An 18,331-nucleotide genomic window follows, 5' to 3' on the forward strand; every position below is an offset into this window, starting at 1 on the left:
GATTAAAACTGTGTGTCGGACCGAGACTCGAACTCGGGACCTTTGCTCAGATGGTAGACCACTTGCCCGCGAAAGGCAAAGATCCCGAGTTCGAGTCTCGGTCCGGCAAACAGTTTTAATCTGCCAGGAAGTTTCATACCAGCGCACACTCCGCTGCAGAGTGAAAATCTAATTGTGGAATTACCTTGCTCGTCAGTCAGTTCCATCTGAACATGTACATGGGCGCTTTCAACTCAAGCAGCTAAAGGTATCGAAAACAGCCAGAAAGCAGATATAAGATTGGGAACTAGACTGTCTTTGTCAGAATGTGCCCCTTCTACAACGCGATTTGCTTTCTAAATGCATTCCCATCAATTGTGAAGGATGCAATTTCTTACTGTGGGCAGTGTGCAGTCATATCAACTCAAAATGTAAATTCTGCAATCGATTCTATATGTTCTAATTTTCCTTCCTGCACTACTTTTTCCTTCATGATTACAACAGTAATGAGTTTTAAATCGAATAATTGTTACGGGCATGCCTCTTGACTTACCCAGTGCACTTTGCAGTAATTCATGAGGTCTCCATACTCTTAGTTCATTTCCAGTGAAATGTGTTGCAACTGAAAATGGAATAGTGGATGCGACTTCAGATGTTTTACTATTCATACCACCAATTTCTTAACGTCCTCTACTCCTACAAATTTAGCACAAAGTTGTTCTTCAAGTACCGAACAATGAATTCCGTCTGTCGATCTTTCTAATCCCAAAAGTTTTAATTATTTCTTCATGGTACTGTTATGTCGTTTCATAGCATATACGCACTATCCGTTGCTTATATGAATTGAGAATTCTCTTCCCTCTCTTGTTTCATTCCCATTTTAAAGGGCTATGACGACTGATCGCCAGACGGCCTCTTTTTGGCAAACAGGCAAAGGACCTGTGAAGGTTCTTCATTTTTTTTTCTTTGAGTCAGAAGTCTTATGACGGGTTCGATGCTGTCCGCCGTGAATTCTTCTCCTGTGCCAACCTCTTCCACTTGCAACTTACGTCCTCAATTATTTGCTGGATGTTCTCCAATCTCTGTCTTCCTCAACAGTTTTTGCCCTCTAAAGCTCTGTCTAGTACCATGGAAGTCATTGCTCTGATGTCTTGAAAGATATCCTATCATCCTGTCCCTCCTCCTTGTTAGTCTTCCGCACATTCTTTTCCTCTCCGATTCCGCGCAGAAGTTCCTTACCTTATCTATCCACCTAATTTTCAAGATTCGTCTTTAGCACCACATCTCAAATTCTTCGATTCTCTTCCGTTCCGGTTTTCCCACAGTCCATGCTTCACTACCATACATACAGTGCTGTGCTCCAAACGTACATACTCAGAAATTTCTTACTCAAATGAAGGCATACGTTTGATACTAAATGACTTCTGTTGGCCCGGAATGCTCTATTCGCCGGTGCTAGCCCGCTTTTGAAGTCCTCCTTGCTCCGTCCAACATCGGTTATTTTGCTGTCTAGGTATTAGAATTCTTTAACTTCATCTACTTCGTGACCATCAATCCTGATATTAAGTTTCTCGCTGTTCTCGTTTGTGTTACTTCTCATTACTTTCGTCTTTCTTCGATTTACTCTCAATCCATACTCTCTACTGTTTAGACTCTTCATTCCATTTAGCAGATCTTGTAACTCTTCTTCACTTTCACTCAAGATAGCACTGTCATCAGCGAGTCGTAACCGTGATATCCTTTCACCTTGAATTTTAATCCCGCTCCTAAACATTTCTTTTATTTCCATCGTTGCTTCTTCGATGTGAAAATTGAACAGCAGGAGCGAAAGACTATGTAACGGCGTTAAGTCAAGCGCCGGAACGCCAGTCGGAAACGATAGAGGAGAGACAGCTGTGAGAAGACGTCAGCCAATAGCACTCTGACCGACCCCTCTGCAGAACGACAACGCGTTAACAGCGGCCCGTATGCGATGAGGACTTAAGCGCCGCGCCCGACTGGTTGCGGCCCAGTTGAAGAGTAGCTTAAGGATTTGCGACTCAGATAGAATCACCGACACTAATTACTTTGCTTGTACAATCTATGTAACGCGGGCTTGGGAATTGGTTCAAATGGCTCTGAGCGCTATGAGACTTAACGTCTGAGGTCAAGTTAAGAATTGTAACCGTTTCCTTTTCTAATAAAACTCATTAATACAATTTGTTTGGATGTTGTGTAGCGATCCGAGACAATTTTTTTGTGGTAAATTCCTATGGGCGGCAACTGCTGAGGTCATCGGTCCATAGGCTTACACACTACTTAATCTAATTTAAACTGACTTACGCTAAGGACAACACACACACCCATGACCGTGAGAGGACTCGAAATTCCGACGCGGGGAGCCGCGCGAACCGTGGCAAGTCACCATATACCGAGCGGCTACACCGCGCGCCTAGTGATCCGAGAAAGCGGGTTTCGCAGGCACGCTATATTTCACAACAACATCCCTGTGTTACACCCTTTTTAATCCGAGTACTTAGTTCTTGGTCGTCCTCTCATTTTATTCCCTCTTGGCTGTTTTACGTGTTGTACCTACGTTTCTCAGAATTTCTAACATCTTGCACCATTTTACACAGTCGAACGCATTTTTAGATCGCCAAATCCTATGAACTTTTCTTGATGTTTCTTGAGACCTGCTTCCATTACCACCCGTAACGTCAGAACTGTCTCTCTGGTCATTCATATCACTAACAAATAGCGAAGGGTTAACACCACTGACACCACGATTCTGCCGAGCTCAGAGAGTTGTGCCGACCGCAGAATGCCACATCGCAGTGTGAGATGAAATGTCACGCTGTTCCCGGCTCTTGCGAGGGACAGACAGGCCCGGCTTTGTCCCGCCCGCGGCCCACAGACTCTCCACGCCACAGTGGCGCTGCAACTCGAGACTGGCTGTCATTCTGAAGGCAAGTGTGCCCTGCATTTACTCAGCAGAGAGAGCACAAACAGCGATCGCCAGGCGTTGCAGCAGTGTTCTTGGTGATTGTGAGATCAATTCGCAGCATCTGATGAAGTAAAGGCACCTGGCGCAGTCCGTGATGATGAGTCATTCCGCTGATGTTAATTTTGGTGAATGTCCCGTCAATACACTGAGTGAACCGCTTATTTCTGTCTAGAGTGTGCCGGCCGCGGTGGCCGAGCGGTTCAGGGCGCTTCAGTCCGGAACCGCGCGACTGCTACGGTCGCAGGTTCGAATCCTGCATCGGGCATGGGTGTGTGTGATGTCCTTAGGTTAGTTAGGTTTAAGCAGTTCTAAGTTCTAGGAGACGGATGACCTCAGATGTTAAGTCCCATAGTGCTCAGAGCCATTTGAACCGTTTCTCTAAAGTGAAACTTTTTGACAGATTAAAACTGTGTGTCGGACCGAGACTCGAACTCGGGACCTTTACCTTTCACGGGCAAGTGCTCTACCAACTGAGCTACTCAAGCACGATTCACGCCCCGTCCTCACAGCTTTACTTCTGCCAGTACCTCGTCTCCCACCTTCCAAACTTTACAGAAGGTCTCCTGCGAACCTTGCAGAACTAGCCATCCTGAAAGAAAAGATATTGCGGAGACATGGCTTAGCCACAGCCTGCGGGAAGGTGAGGTACTGTCAGAAGTACAGCTGTGAGGACGGGGCGTCAGTCGTGCTTGGGTAGGTCAGTTGGTAGAGCACTTGCCCGCGAAAGGTAAAGGTCCCGAGTTCGAGTCTCGGTCCGGCAAACAGTTTTAATCTGCCAGGAAGTTTCATATCAGCGCACACTCCGCTGCAGAGTGAAAATCTCATTCTGGTTTCGTCTAAAGTGTTTCCAGTGCTCATTTCGCTTCATTCCATGATCACCTGTGGTATTATACGGAACTACACCAGCAAGGATCACAATCTTAGTCGTTGCACAGTTTTACACTTTAGAAACTACGAGGGTTGCCCAGAAAGTAACGCACCGCATTTTTTTCTTGAAAAATTCTTTATTGAACATAATGACAACTACACATACGAAAGAATGGTGTTTTATCTACGCAACCTATTTTTCCACGTAATCGTCCCGTTCTATGGCCTTACTCCAGCGCGAAACTAGAGCTTGTACGCCTTGTCTGTGTCAATCCTTGTCCTGCTGGCGGAGCCAGTGCTTCAATGTGTGATTCCTTTGCTGACTGACAAATGCAGCGCCAACAGCCGAGTCGCAATGCGACTCTCCTCGCGGATGACAACATCAGCTCGCTGCAGCAAGTCAGGCATGACAGCCGTGGATGGTCTCCCAGACCGCTGTAAGCCGTGGAGCTCCGCCGAACTGTCCTCTGATGACCTCACCCTTCCTACCCAGCGACTAACTGTACTTCTGTCGGCAGCAGATGGTTGATAGGCTTTGCACAAGCGATTGTGAGCATTTCCCACCACTTCTTTCTCTGCAGTGAGAAATTCAATGACGGTACGTTGCTTGTAACGTACATCACCTACAGACGCCATTTTGAAACTGTTCTACAGCTGCACTATCTGTCGGAAGTCACGCAAAATTGGCGCGCTCACTCAAGAGACTTCAAACAAGATATACACTACTGGCCATTAAAATTGCTACGCCAAGAAGGAATGAAGATTATAAACGGGTATTCATTGGACAAATATACTAGAACTGACATGTGATTGTATTTTCACGCAATTTGGGTGCATAGATCCTGAGAAATCAGTACCCAGAACAACCACCTCTGGCCGTAATAACGGCCTTGATACGCCTAGGCATTGAATCAAACAGACCTTGCATGGCGTGTACAGGTACAGCTGCCCACGCAGCTTCAACACGATACCACAGTTCATGGAGAGTAGTGACTGGCGTATTGGGACGAGCCACCATTAACCAGGCGTTTTCAATTGGTGAGGGATCTGGAGAATGTGCTGGCCAGGGCAGCAGTCGAATATTTTCTGTATACAGAAAGCCCCGTACAGGACCTGCAACATGCGGTCGTGAATTATCCAGTTGAAATGTAGGGTTTCGCAGGGATCGAATGAAGGGTGGAGCCACGGGTCATAGCACATCTCAATTGTAGCGTCTACTGTTCAAAGTGCCGTCAATGCGAACAAGAGGTGACCGAGACGTGTAACCAATGGCACCCCATACCATCACGCCGATTGATACGCCGGTATGGCGATGACGAATACACGCTTCCAATCTGCTTTCACCGCGATGTCGCCGAACACGGGTGAGACCATCATGATGCTGTAAACAGAACCTGGATTCATCCGAAAAAAATGACGTTTTGCCATTGGTGCACCCAGGTTCGTCGTTGAGTACACCATCGCAGGGGCTCCGGTCTGTGATGCAGCGTTAAGGGTAACCGCAGTCTTGGTCTCCGAGCTGATAGTACATCCTGCTGCAAACGTCGCCGAACTGTTTGTGCAGACGGTTGTTGTCTTGCAAACGTCCCCATCTGTTGACTCAGGGATCGAGACGTGGCTGCACGAACCGTTACAGCCATGCGGATAAGATGCCTGTCATCTCGACTGCTAGTGATACGAGGCCGTTGGGATCCAGCACGGCGTTTCGAATTACCCTCCTGAACGCAGCGATTCGATATTCTGCTAACAGTCATTTGATCTCGACCAACACGAGCCGCAATGTCGCGCTACGATAAACCGACCTTTATCAAAGTCTGAAACGTGATGGTACGCATATCTCCTCCTTATACGAGGCATCACAACAACGTTTCACCAGGAAACGCCGGTCAACTGCTGTTTGTGTATGAGTAATCGCTTGGAAACTTTCCTCATGTCAGCACGTTTTAGGTGTCGCCACCGGCTCAAACCTTGTGTGAATGCTCTGAAAAGCTAATCATTTGCATATCACAGCATCTTCCTCCTGTCGGTTAAATTTCTCGTCTGTAGCACGTCATCTTCGTGATGTAGCAATTTTAATGGCCAGGCTGTACGTTTTGCAGTAGTGGCTTCGGCTGACAAAAAAAGTATGCGGTGCATTAGGTCCTGGGATTTTCTTGTACATCTAGTACATCAGTGTGTATCAATAGGAGATATGAAACGCAATGCTAACGTCGTTGCTATGACCAGTAGCTAGTCGGACAAAACAGGCCTTATTACGTCACCATAAGATTTGACCACGAAAATTTCGTGTAACGCGGCGACTGAGCGACTGGATAGAGAATACTCTGTTGCCGACTAAAAAAGTCATTCATTTCAACGCCGCTTGTAGACATCTTAGCGAATTTTCAGATACATTTGCACAATTCTGGGAGGATAATAGAAACAGAAAATCAACCATAACATTTCGTAAAAACACTAGTACTTATAACAGTCTCTGAGCGCAAGAGATTTCTTTATTAGATTTTAAAACTAATTTCAATCAGTAATGATTACATTAAGGTCAGCTTGTTTTAAAGAAGTTGTATTTAATAACGTCATAAAAGTTCTACGAAAACTGGCACCGATGGAAATTACACGACAAAAATAAATAACAGTCACAATGTTTTAAAACAGTTCTATTAGGACAGACAGATTTGGAGATGAGCGTTACTAAATTTGTTGCACAGTAAAATAAAATATTCTGGTACGAATACTACGATTTCACACATCTGCGTCGGTGCTATCTTCGTTGTCCCGATGTAACGCTTCATCACCGTCCCATCACATAAGAACTAAGTTTCGCGACTGTGCTATGCAACGGTACTCACCGAGCACTTGGCCCAAGACGGTCCGAGCATCCTCACCCAGACAGGCACTGCGGGCGTCGAAAGGGTTCGTGAACTGCACGAACGCGTAGCCCTTGTGCATTGAGATGCCTGCAACACACAAGACCAAAATACGCATATGAACAACAACACACGTTTTCGTGAAACTTTTACTAAGATTTAAGTGAATAAAGCACGCAGGATATCAATGATACGATTCGCTGATGACACTGCTATCCTGAGTGAAAGTGAAGAAGAATTAAATGATCTGCTGAACGGAATGAACAGTCTAATGAGTACACAGTATGGTTTCAGAGTAAATCGGAGAAAGATGAAGGTAATGAGAAGTAGTAGAAATGAGAACAGCGAGAAACTTAATATGAGGATTGATGGTCACGAAGTCAATGAACTTAAGGAATTCTGCTACCTAGGCAGTAAAATAACCAATGGCGGACGGAGCAAGGAGGACATCAAAAGCAGACTCCCTATGGCAAAAAAGGCATTTCTGGCCAAGAGAAGTCTACTAATATCAAATACCGGCCTTAATTTGAGGAAGAAATTTCTGAGGATGTACGTCTGGAGTACAGCATTGTATGGTAGTGAAACATGGACTGTGGGAAGGCCGGAACAGAAGAGAACCGAAGCATTTGAGATGTGATGCTACAGACGAATGTTGAAAATTAGGTGGACTGATAAGGTAAGGAATGAGGAGGTTCTACGCAGAATCGGAGAGGAAAGGAATATGTGGAAAACACTGATAAAGAAACGGGACAGGATGATAGGACATCTGCTAAGACATGAGGGAATGACTTCCATGACTGATGACCAAAAACAAAAAAAAAAAAAAGCACGCCTCAGTTGTGCCTTCACTCGATTGCCAGATACACTGATCCGTTGTGATTTTTTTATTATAAAAGTAAGCTAGAAATTGTAACGATGAAAAAAATGCCCTTCGATTATCTTCGTGGCCCCGATACGAGAGCGAGACAGCTATTTAATATTATGTAGCTGTATAGGAGTAATTTTGGCTCAGGTTAATCTTAAGGCAACACATTTCAAACAATAATTATTGGTGGTCACCAAGATGGCGGTCACAATTATAGAAGCTTCTTTGTGTAAAGAAGGGCTCCAGTATCGCAGGGACAAAATGTCGGAGTATTCGTAAGGAAGTTCCCGACGTTTGCTGTCCACCAGATTAAGTTATCGCGCTGAAATTATTCTTGGGACCGAGATCTGGCTGAAGTCTGAAGCAGTAAGCTATGAGGCACTTAGTGAATCACGGAACGTATATCTGAAAGACGGATTACATGCCATAAGAAGGTGGTCGCGTATAACACGCGTAGCAAGGACATCTTGAGTGCGAGGTCGCAAAAGACCAATGACATTTACAGCATTGGATGCCCCACATATTTGGCTACCACGCACCCATAATATTGGCCGCTAATGGCAACAGCGGGCGGGACAGGAGGTATCCAATAGTGAGCACAATATGCGGTTATGAGGCGTCTTTGAACTGCTTAGTCCACGAGAAATTCCCAAAAGTGCTACAATGCTAGTGTTGTTGATGAAAAGCGGAGCAATGGCGACGATAAACAAAGCAAACAATGCATTATACCTACATTAACAGTTGCCGAAGTTGACACATCAGCAGAAAGGAACCCAAATACACTACTGGCCATTAAAATTGCTACACCAAGAAGAAACGCAAATGGTAAACGGGTATTCATTGGACTATTATATTATACAAGGACTGACATGTGATAACATTTTCACGCAATTTGGGTGCATAGATCCTAAGAAATCAGTACCCAGAACAACCACATTTGACCGTAATAACAGCCTCGGTACGCCTGGGCATTGAGTCAAACAGAGCTTGGGTGGTGTGCACAGGTACAGCTGCCCATGCAGCTTCTACACGATACCACAGTTCATGAAGAGTAGTGACTGGCGTATTGTGACGAGCCAGTTGGTAGCCCACCACCCACCGGACGTTTTCAATTGGTGATAGATCTGGAGAATGTGCTGGCCAGGGCAGCAGTCGAACATTTTCTGTACCCAGAAAGGTTCGTACAGGACCTGCAACATGCGGTCGTGCATTATTCTGCTGAAATGTAGAGTTTTGCAGTGATCGAATGAACGGTAGAGCGACGGGTCGTAACACATCTGAAATGTAACGACCACTGTTCAAAGTGCTGTCAATGCGAGCAAGAGGTGACCGAGACGTGTAACCAATGGCACCCCATACCATCACGCCGGGTTATACGCCAGTATGGCGATGAGGAATACACGCTTCCAATGTGCGTTCACCGCGATGTCGCCAAACACGGATGCGACCATCATGATTCTGTAAACAGAACCTGGATTCATCCGAAAAAAATGACGTTTTGCCATTCGTGCACCCAGGTTCGTCGTTGAGTACACCATCGCAGGCGCTCCTGTCTGATGCAGCGTCAAGGGTAGCCGCAGTCATGGCCTCCGAGCTGATAGTCCATGCTGCTGCAAACGTCGTCGAACTGTTCGTGCAGATGATTGTCTTGTAAACGTCTCCATCTGTTGACTCGGGTATCGAGACGTGGCTGCACGATCCGTTACAGCCATGCGGATAAGACGCCTGTCATCTCGACTGCTAGTGATACGAGGCCGTTGGGATCCAGCACAGCGTTCCGTATTACCCTCCTGAACCCACTGATTCCATATTCTGCTAACAGTCATTGGATCTCGACCAACGCGAGCAGCAATGTCGCGATACGATAAACCTTAATCGCGATAGGCTACAATCCGACCTTTATCTAAGTTGACAACGTGATGGTACTCATTTCTTCTCCTTACACGAGGCATCACAACAACGTTTCACCAGGCAACGCCGGTCAACTGCTGTTTGTATATGAGAAACCGTTTGGAAACGTTCCTCATGTCAACGCGTTGTAGGAGTCGCCACCGGCTCTGAAAAGCTAATCATTTGCATATCACAGCATCTTCTTCCTGTCGGTTAGATTTCGCGTCTGTAGCACATCATCTTCGTGGTGTAGAAATTTTAATGGCCAGTAGTATAATTTCACAGACTGAGAAAGAAGTAAAAGAAATGTTAGCGTTCCTGCAAGATGAACCAGTGGACTGTGTGCTGTCGTACACGTTCGACTATGCGGACAATGTACACGAGAAGTACAATGATGACGATACGTCTTTAACAAATGAAAGTGATGTTGCTACAAGTGTCCAGCCATGTAGTTCATCATCCTTGTCGGACAGGGAGCCACAAATCCCACACCCAGTGAAACGCAGTAAAGGACAATCGTTGTCCCGGGAGCTTGTACTAAACATAATTACGTACTAGGAAGTTCATCCGCAGCATAGTAAAAAAAACAATTATGAACAGATTTCGAATAAGTTCGCAGCAATATAACCGTGTAGTGCATAAGAAAAACTACGTATATTTAAGGGACTTTGATTGATTTGATATGATTTATTGCTCAGTTAGAGACCTGTCACCTTACATTTTATAACAGGTAGTTCTTTTTACAGCTTTTCATGTAAATTACAAAACATACTCCATATTACAAACAGCAATTATTGTTTTCAGCAATTACAATGGAAGTAATAATAAATCAAAAATACACTGGAAATTTAAAGAAAAAACAAAAAATATTCACATTTTAAGAAGATGTGATGATAGTGATAGGTAAGACTTGGGTAGTAAGAGAGAGAGACAGAGAGAGAGATGTTACCCTATCTGAGCCATCCTAGTCTGAAAGCCTCGGAACTACTTCGAGCCTTGCAGTCCCAGTTTAGTACATTTTAATTTTCGGATTAATATTTCTAAACACTATTTACAAAACCACTATAACTATTACGGACATTGTGAAAAGCGTAGTTGTGTGTGAGTGTAAAGTACATTATTTCTTGTGGTTATTAATTAATCTTCAGTTCCTGCTGTTCTTAATATATATTAATGACTTTCCATTTTATATTACCCTCCGCCACACACCGACAGGTGGCTTGCGGAGTATGGATGTAGATGTAGATGTAGATGTAGATGTAGAAGATGCAAAGCTGATACTTTTTGCCGATGATACAAGTATAGCTATCACACCCAATAGAGAAGACTTAACTGGTGAAATTGTAAACGATGTTTTTCAGAAAATCATTATGTGGTTCTCTGCAAATGGGCTCTCATTTAACTTTGACAAAACGCAGTACATACAGTGCCACACAGTAAATGGAATGACACCATTAATAAATAAAGATTTCGATCAGAAATCGGTAGCTAAGGTAGAATATTCAAAATTTCTGGGTGTATGCATTGATGAGGGGTTGAACTGAAAAAAAAACACACACACACACACACACACACACACAACACACACACACACACACACACAACACACACACACACACACACTGAGGATTTGCTGAAACGTTTGAGTTCAGCTACTTATGCTATTAGGGTCATTGCAAATTAGGTTACCACGCTTGTTCTCATTCTCTTCTTTCGTATGACATCATATTCTGGGGTAACTCATCATTGAGTAAAAGAGTGTTCATTACACAAAAGCGTGTAATCAGGATAATTGCTGGAGTTCATCAAAGATCAGCCTGCAGACATTTATTTAAAGAGCTAGAGATCTTCACTGTAGCCTCAAAATACAGGGTGATTCAAAAAGAATACCACAACTTTAGGAATTTAAAACTCTGCAACGACAAAAGGAAGAGCTAAGCACTATCTGTCGGCGAATTAAGGGAGCTATAAAGTTTCATTTAGTTGTACATTTGTTCGCTTGAGGCGCTGTTGACTAGGCGTCAGCGTCAGTTGATGCTAAGATGGCGACCGCTCAACAGAAAGCTTTTTGTGTTATTGAGTACGGCAGAAGTGAATCGACGACAGTTGTTCAGCGTGCATTTCGAACGAAGTATGGTGTTGAACATCCTGATAGGTGGTGTATTAAACGTTGGTATAAACAGTTTACAGAGAATGGGTGTTTGTGCAAAGGGAAAAGTTCTGGACGGCCGAGAACGAGTGATGAAAATGTAGCATGCATTCAGCAAACATTTGTTCGCAGCCCAGGAAAATCGACTCGCAGAGCTAGCAGAGAGCTGCAGACTCCACAATCAACTGTATGGAGAGTCCTACGAAAAAGGTTAGTTATGAAACCTTATCGTCTGCCGCCAGGCAGCCCGTGACAGAGCACTTCATCACTGGCCTCCAAGAAGCCCTGATCTTACCCCCTGCGATTTTTTCTTATGGGGGTATGTTAAGGATATGGTGTTTCGGCCACCTCTCCCAGCCACCATTGATGATTTGAAACGAAAAATAACAGCAGCTATCCAATCTGTTACGCCTGATATGCTACAGAGAGTGTGGAACGAGTTGGCGTATCGGGTTGATATTGCTCGAGTGTCTGGAGGGGGCCGTATTGAACATCTCTGAACTTGTTTTTGAGTGAAAAAAAACCTTTTTAAATACTCTTTGTAATGATGTATAACAGAAGGTTATATTATGTATCTTTCATTAAAAACACATTTTTAAATTTGTGGTATTCTTTCTGAATCACAATGTATATATATTCACTTATAAAATTTGTTATTAACAATCCGAACGAATTCAAAAGTAATAGCAGTGTACATGGCTACAACACTAGGAGAAAGGATGATCTTCACTACTCAATGTTAAATATAACTTTCAAAAGTCTGACAAATAGCCATACAGCATTTAAAAGGAAATTAAAAGAATTTCTTAATAGCAAATCCTTCTACTCATTAGATGAATTTTTGGATATAGTAAATTGGTAATTTCCCAAACCACCACCCAAAATAAAAAAAAAAAATAAAAAAATTAAAATATTAAGTGTCATGTAATATTTTGTGTAATGTAATATCTTGTATAGACACCTTTTATTAACCTGACTCATTCCACATCATTACGAAGTGTCGTATTCATGATTATGGAACAAGTACTAATATAATCTAATCTGTTGTTGTTGCTGTTTTTGTTGTTGTGGTCTTCAGTCCTGAGACTAGTTTGATGCAGCTCTCCATGCTACCCTATCCTGTGCAAGCTTCTTCATCTCCGAGTACTACAACCTTCTGAATCTGCTTGGTGTATTCATCTCCTGGTCTCCCTCTACGATTTTTACCCTCCACGCTGCCCTCCAATACTAAATTGGTGATCCATTGATGCCTCAGAACATGTCCTACCAACCGATCCTTTCTTCTAGTCAAGTTGTGCCACATACTTCTCTTCTCCCCAATCCTTTTCAACACCTCCTCATTAGTTACGTGATCTACCCATCTAATCTTCAGTATTCTTCTGTAGCACCACATTTGGAAAGCTTCTATTCTCTTCTTGTCTAAACTATTTATCGTCCATGTTTCACTTCCATACATGGATACACTCCATACAAATACTTTCAGAAACGACTTCCTGTCACTTAAATCTATACTCGATCTTAACAAATTACCCTTCTTCAGAAACGCTTTTTTTCCCATAGCCAGACTACATTTTGTACCCTCTCTACTTCGACCATCGTCAGTTATTTTGCTCCCCAAATAGCAAAACTCCTTTACTACTTTAAGTGTCTCATTTCCTAATCTGATACCCTCAGCATCAGCCGACTTAATTCGAGTACATTCAATTATCCTCGTTTTGCTTTTGTTGATGTTCATCTTATATCCTCCTTTCAAGACACTATCCATTCCATTCAACTGCTCTTCCAGGTCCTTTGCTGTCTCTGACAGAATTACAATGTCATCAGCGAACCTGAAAGTTTTTATTTCTTCTCCATGGATTTTAATACCTACTCCGAATTTTTCTTTTGTTTCCTTCACTGCTTGCTCAATATACAGATTGAATAACATCAGGGAGAGGCTACAATCCTGTCTCACTCCGTTCCCAACCACTGCTTCCCTTTCGTGGCCCTCAACTCTTATAACTGCCATTTGGTCTCTATACAAATTGTAAATAGCCTTTCGCTCCCTATATTTTACCCCTGCCACCTTCAGAATTTGAAAGAGAGTATTCCAGTCAATATTGTCAAAACCTTTCTCTAATCTACGTTCTTGAATCTTACCTGTTACGTTGATTATGTACTAAGTGTTGAGTTACAGATGGTAAGTCCCACCAGCAGTGTAATGACCGCTGGATGGATATGCCTGCTGTCTATACTTTAGGTAGAACAGATTTACAGAGTTGATTACATTAGGCTGTTTATTCTGATACAATTCAATTATTTTAGATGTTGTGTGAGGTGGTCTGTGGTACGTGTTGCTGAAAGTGTTTGTTGTCTGAGTGAGTGTGTGTTTCTGTACTTCTCTCTGTGTTGGTGCGATAATTGCAAGTGCTGTCTTACGTGCTTCGCGTGTGTTTTAGTGTTCTGTTGTACGGCCATGTCTGTCTGTATTCGTCACGTAATGTCCTTGAGACATCATCAGCGAGTTTATTTACTATTTGCCACTCGTTTTTGACTCTTACTGCCCGTATCATGACATTGTTGTACTGCGTTTGTGTCTGGTGTGATGCTCTGCATCGTTGACAGTGAAAAAGTTGTGTTCTGTCCCCACATGTACAAACTGTCATGTCACCGCCACACTTGCTAGGTGGTAGACGCGGTCCGTTAGTATACGTCGGACCCACATGTCGCCACTATCAGTGATTGCAGACCAAGCTCCGCCACAAGCCAGGTCTAGTCTAGAGAGACTCCCTAGCACTCGCCCCAGTTGTACAGCCGACTTTGCTAGCGATGGTTCACTGTCTACATACGCTCTCATCTGCAGAGACGACAGTTTAGCATAGCCTTCAGCTACGTCATTTGCTACGACCTAGCAAGGCGCCATATTCAGTTACTATGAATGTATATTGTGAATCATTTACCGTCAAGAGCGACGTTCATCATTAATGGATTAAAGTTAAGTATCAAACTAATTACGTCAGCTTTCTGAATTCTAATTGCTTGTCATGTTCTAGACCTCACGTCAGTATAGTTCTTCCCTCCTCACGCCAGCCTGCGTGAGCTAAAACGCGTGCATTTCGGCCTCCACTAGTAACACGGTGTTGGCTCTTCTGCCAACACAATACAAACAGCACTCTGGCTTCTGTCTACGAGGTGTAAGTGTGCAGGGTAAGGTCCGTTATCTGTCACAAAGTGAACCATACCCGGGCTGGGATTGATATGGTTCAGCCTCAGCCATTCCCTGATGTCCGGGAAGAACTGATAAACCCTACAGCCCTTGATGCTTAACTACCATTCCCTTTACCAGGTATCCACCCGCCATTTAAAGACCTGGCTCTTCTCGGTAATGTTATGTCCGGGTATCTCGATTACCTTCTCCTGTGTCGTCCTCCTCGGCCAGTACAATGCAGCAAGAAACGGAATGGTTACGTCGATAGGGAAGCTTACCAGCATCACGCAGAGCCCACTGACGTGATGTTGAAAGCTCCTGACAGCCTTACCAGGGCACTTCTCTGCCCTCGCCGGACGATGTTCCGATTCGTCACCAGACGTACTCGATGGGACCATGCGCTGGCTGCAAAACAGACCACAGACTCAAAGAGCGCACAATTGTTTTCTCGGTGGATGTGTTCGTGCCGTGAAGTATGTTATGTTGGCCAAATTGTGCATGATGTCGGCAGCCCTGTCAATCGTTGTTCTGATGTGTTCGTCAAATGACAGTCGATCGTCGTTTTGCACACCAAGATATCGTGTTTTGCGTTGTCTGCGTATGCTAATGTCGTGTAGTGTTATGTAAGTATCACTTTCTAGTGTTATTTTGAACAGTGTATAAACCGTTTTGTGTAGAACCATCTGACGCTTATTATGTTTGCACCTCTGGCTGTTGCTTGCGAATAGCTGTGTTGAGAGGCGTTCAAGTTGCGCTCTTGAGGCCGCGGAAACCACCACGAGAATGTCATCTGCGTAAGCTATCGCCCCGTTCGCACGGTTATGCTCATCCAGTTGATATAGGAGGGGTTCAAAGGCGATATCCCAAAAGACGGGGCCACAGACTGACACTTGTGGGCAACCATTGGTGACTCTTTTAATCACTTTCAGATTTCCCGCGCGGCATTTAACGACCCTGCTTCTACGAGGTGCATTCAAGTTCTAAGGCCTCCGATTTTTTTTCTCCGGACTGGAAAGAGATAGAAACATGCGCATTGTTTTAAAATGAGGCCGCATTCATTGTCAATACGTCCCACAGATGGCAGCACCGTACGGTAGATGGAATTTTACCGCCAGCGGCGAGAATGAGAACTGTTTTAAATACTTAAAATGGCGACGTTTTCCTTACTTGAACAGCGTGCAATCATTCGTTTTCTGAATTTGCGTGGTGTGAAACCAATTGAAATTCATCGACAGTTGAAGGAGACATGTGGTGATGGAGTTATGGATGTGTCGAAAGTGGGTGCGACAGTTTAATGAAGGCAGAACGTCGTGTGACAACAAACCGAAACAACCTCGGGCTCGCACAAGCCGGTCTGACGACATGATCGAGAAAGTGGAGAGAATTGTTTTGGGGGATCGCCGAATGACTGTTGAACAGATCGCCTCCAGAATTGGCATTTCTGTGGGTTCTGTGCACACAATACAATCCTGAGTGACGACCTGAAAATGCGAAAAGTGTCATCCAGGTGGGTGCCACAAATGCTGACGGACGACCACATGGCTGCCCATGTGGCATGTTGCTGAGCAACGTTGACGTGCAACGACAGCATGAATGGGACTTTCTTTTCATCGGTTGTAACAATAGATGAGATGTGGATGCCATTTTTCAATCCAGTAACAAAGCACCAGTCAGCTCAATGGAAGCACACAGATTCACCGCCACCAAAAAAATTTCGGGTAACCGCCAGTGCTGAAAAAATGATGGTGTCCATGTTCTGGGACAGCGACGGCATACTCCTTACCCATTGCGTTCCAAAAAGCACTACGGTAACAGGTGCATCCTACGAAAATGTTTTGAAGAACAAATTCCTTCCTGCACTGCAACAAAAACGTCCGGAAAGGGCTGCGCGAGTGCTGTTTCACCAAGACAATGCACCCGCACATCGAGCTAACGTTACGCAACAGTTTCTTCGTGATAACAACTTTGAAGTGATTCCTCATGCTCCCCACTCACCTGACCTGGCTCCTAGTGACTTTTGGCTTTTTCCAACAATGAAAGACACTCTCCGTGACCGCACATTCACCAGCCGTGCTGCTATTGCCTCAGCGATTTTCCAGTGGTCAAAACAGACTCCTAAAGAAGCCTTCGCCGCTGCCATGGAATCATGGCGTCAGCGTTGTGAAAAATGTCGAGAAGTAACACCAGTTTCATCGATTTGGGGTGATTAGTTAATTAGAAAAAAATCGGAGGCCTTAGAACTTGAATGCACCTCGTACAGTTGTTCGAGAGGCTATCGTAGAGGGCATTAGGCACCTGCACTCTGAGTGTTGCAAACATTGCGGCCTACCAGAAATTATCACTGGCGCCCTAAATGTCTATAACAACTGCGTATTTGTTTTCTATTTATTAACAGTGGTTAGTACCTTATTTAGTGCGTCTTCTATAGATTTTCCCGCCCTGACACCGAATTCGTGCGGACTAAGGCCAAGGAGCTCCCCATGCATTTGCAAGAGATCACACAGATGTCGTTCCTGACCTTGGCCAGGATGTTAATTAAGCACATAGGTCTGTACGTTTTTGGATCTGAAGGATCCTTGTCCACTGATTTTTTAATTCTGACGGCATTTGCTTTTTCCAGACCGCATGTACCCGTCCCAGCCGTAAGGCCTCGTTGGGTAGATGCGTCAGGTACGGAACAATCTGTGGAGCGACAGTTTTCAGTATCTCGGAATGGATACCATCTGATCCAGGTGCTTTTTTGTTCTTTAGTTTGGTAAGCGCAAGCCCGACCTCCTCACATGCAAAGGGAATGGTTCAAAATGGTTCAAATGGCTCTGAGCACTATGCGACTTAACTGCTGAGGTCATCAGTCGCTTAGAACTTAGAACTAATTAAACCTAACTAACCTAATGACATCACACACATCCATGCCCGAGGCAGGATTCGAACCGGCGACCGTAGCGGTCGCTCGGCTCCAGACTGTAGCGCCCAGAACAGCACGGCCACTCCGGCCGCCTGCAAAGGGAATAATGACGGTACCATTTTCAGAGCAAGAGCTCATTAAAGATTCAATGTCCATTATGAATCTGTTGATATGATTGTTGCTCGTCATCGGGGAGGAGTTTGTTTAGCAGGAATTCCGCAAAATTTCTCCACCCCTCTGTTGTGGTACCGTCATCTCATCTCAGCGTTGGTAAGACTAGTGGCGTCTTCAGATGTCTGTTTGTATTTTCAAGGGTTCTGCCCAATTATTGGTTTGGAGCTGTTGCTGCACGTGTGTGTTCCAACGCCCTTGTCGATTTTTTTGTAACTCTTCTTTGTAGCGTTCTTTTGCTTCCCTGAAATGTATATTTCTGACATCTCTGTATCTTGCTGTTGTCGCTGTTTGATACAATTTCCGTTTGTTTCTTGCTTCATTGCGCAGCCTTCTTAGTTGTGAAGGAACGATAAGGCGCACTTGTTGCAAAAACTGATGCTTGTGCTTTCCAGAGATGCTGGATACAATTGACATGATGAGCATGACAGTGACCTACAACTTTAAGCACATAAAATTGGTTGCGACATA

At 44.3% G+C, this 18,331-nt stretch overlaps 1 protein-coding gene across 3 annotated transcripts in view; it reads right to left on the reverse strand.

Annotated features, from left to right (window-relative positions):
• The window catches only part of LOC126188125 (RNA-binding protein Raly-like), a 441,123-nt gene that overhangs the window by 125,888 nt on the left and 296,904 nt on the right, over positions 1 to 18,331 (reverse strand). For all 3 annotated transcript variants that reach the window (XM_049929600.1, XM_049929601.1, XM_049929599.1), the window contains exon 3: positions 6,676 to 6,783. In XM_049929600.1, coding sequence (XP_049785557.1) covers positions 6,676 to 6,783 — 108 coding nt within the window. The remainder of the gene's footprint in view (positions 1 to 6,675; positions 6,784 to 18,331) is intronic.

This window comes from Schistocerca cancellata, chromosome 5 (genome assembly GCF_023864275.1).
Source record: "Schistocerca cancellata isolate TAMUIC-IGC-003103 chromosome 5, iqSchCanc2.1, whole genome shotgun sequence".
Classification (NCBI taxonomy): domain Eukaryota; kingdom Metazoa; phylum Arthropoda; class Insecta; order Orthoptera; family Acrididae; genus Schistocerca; species Schistocerca cancellata.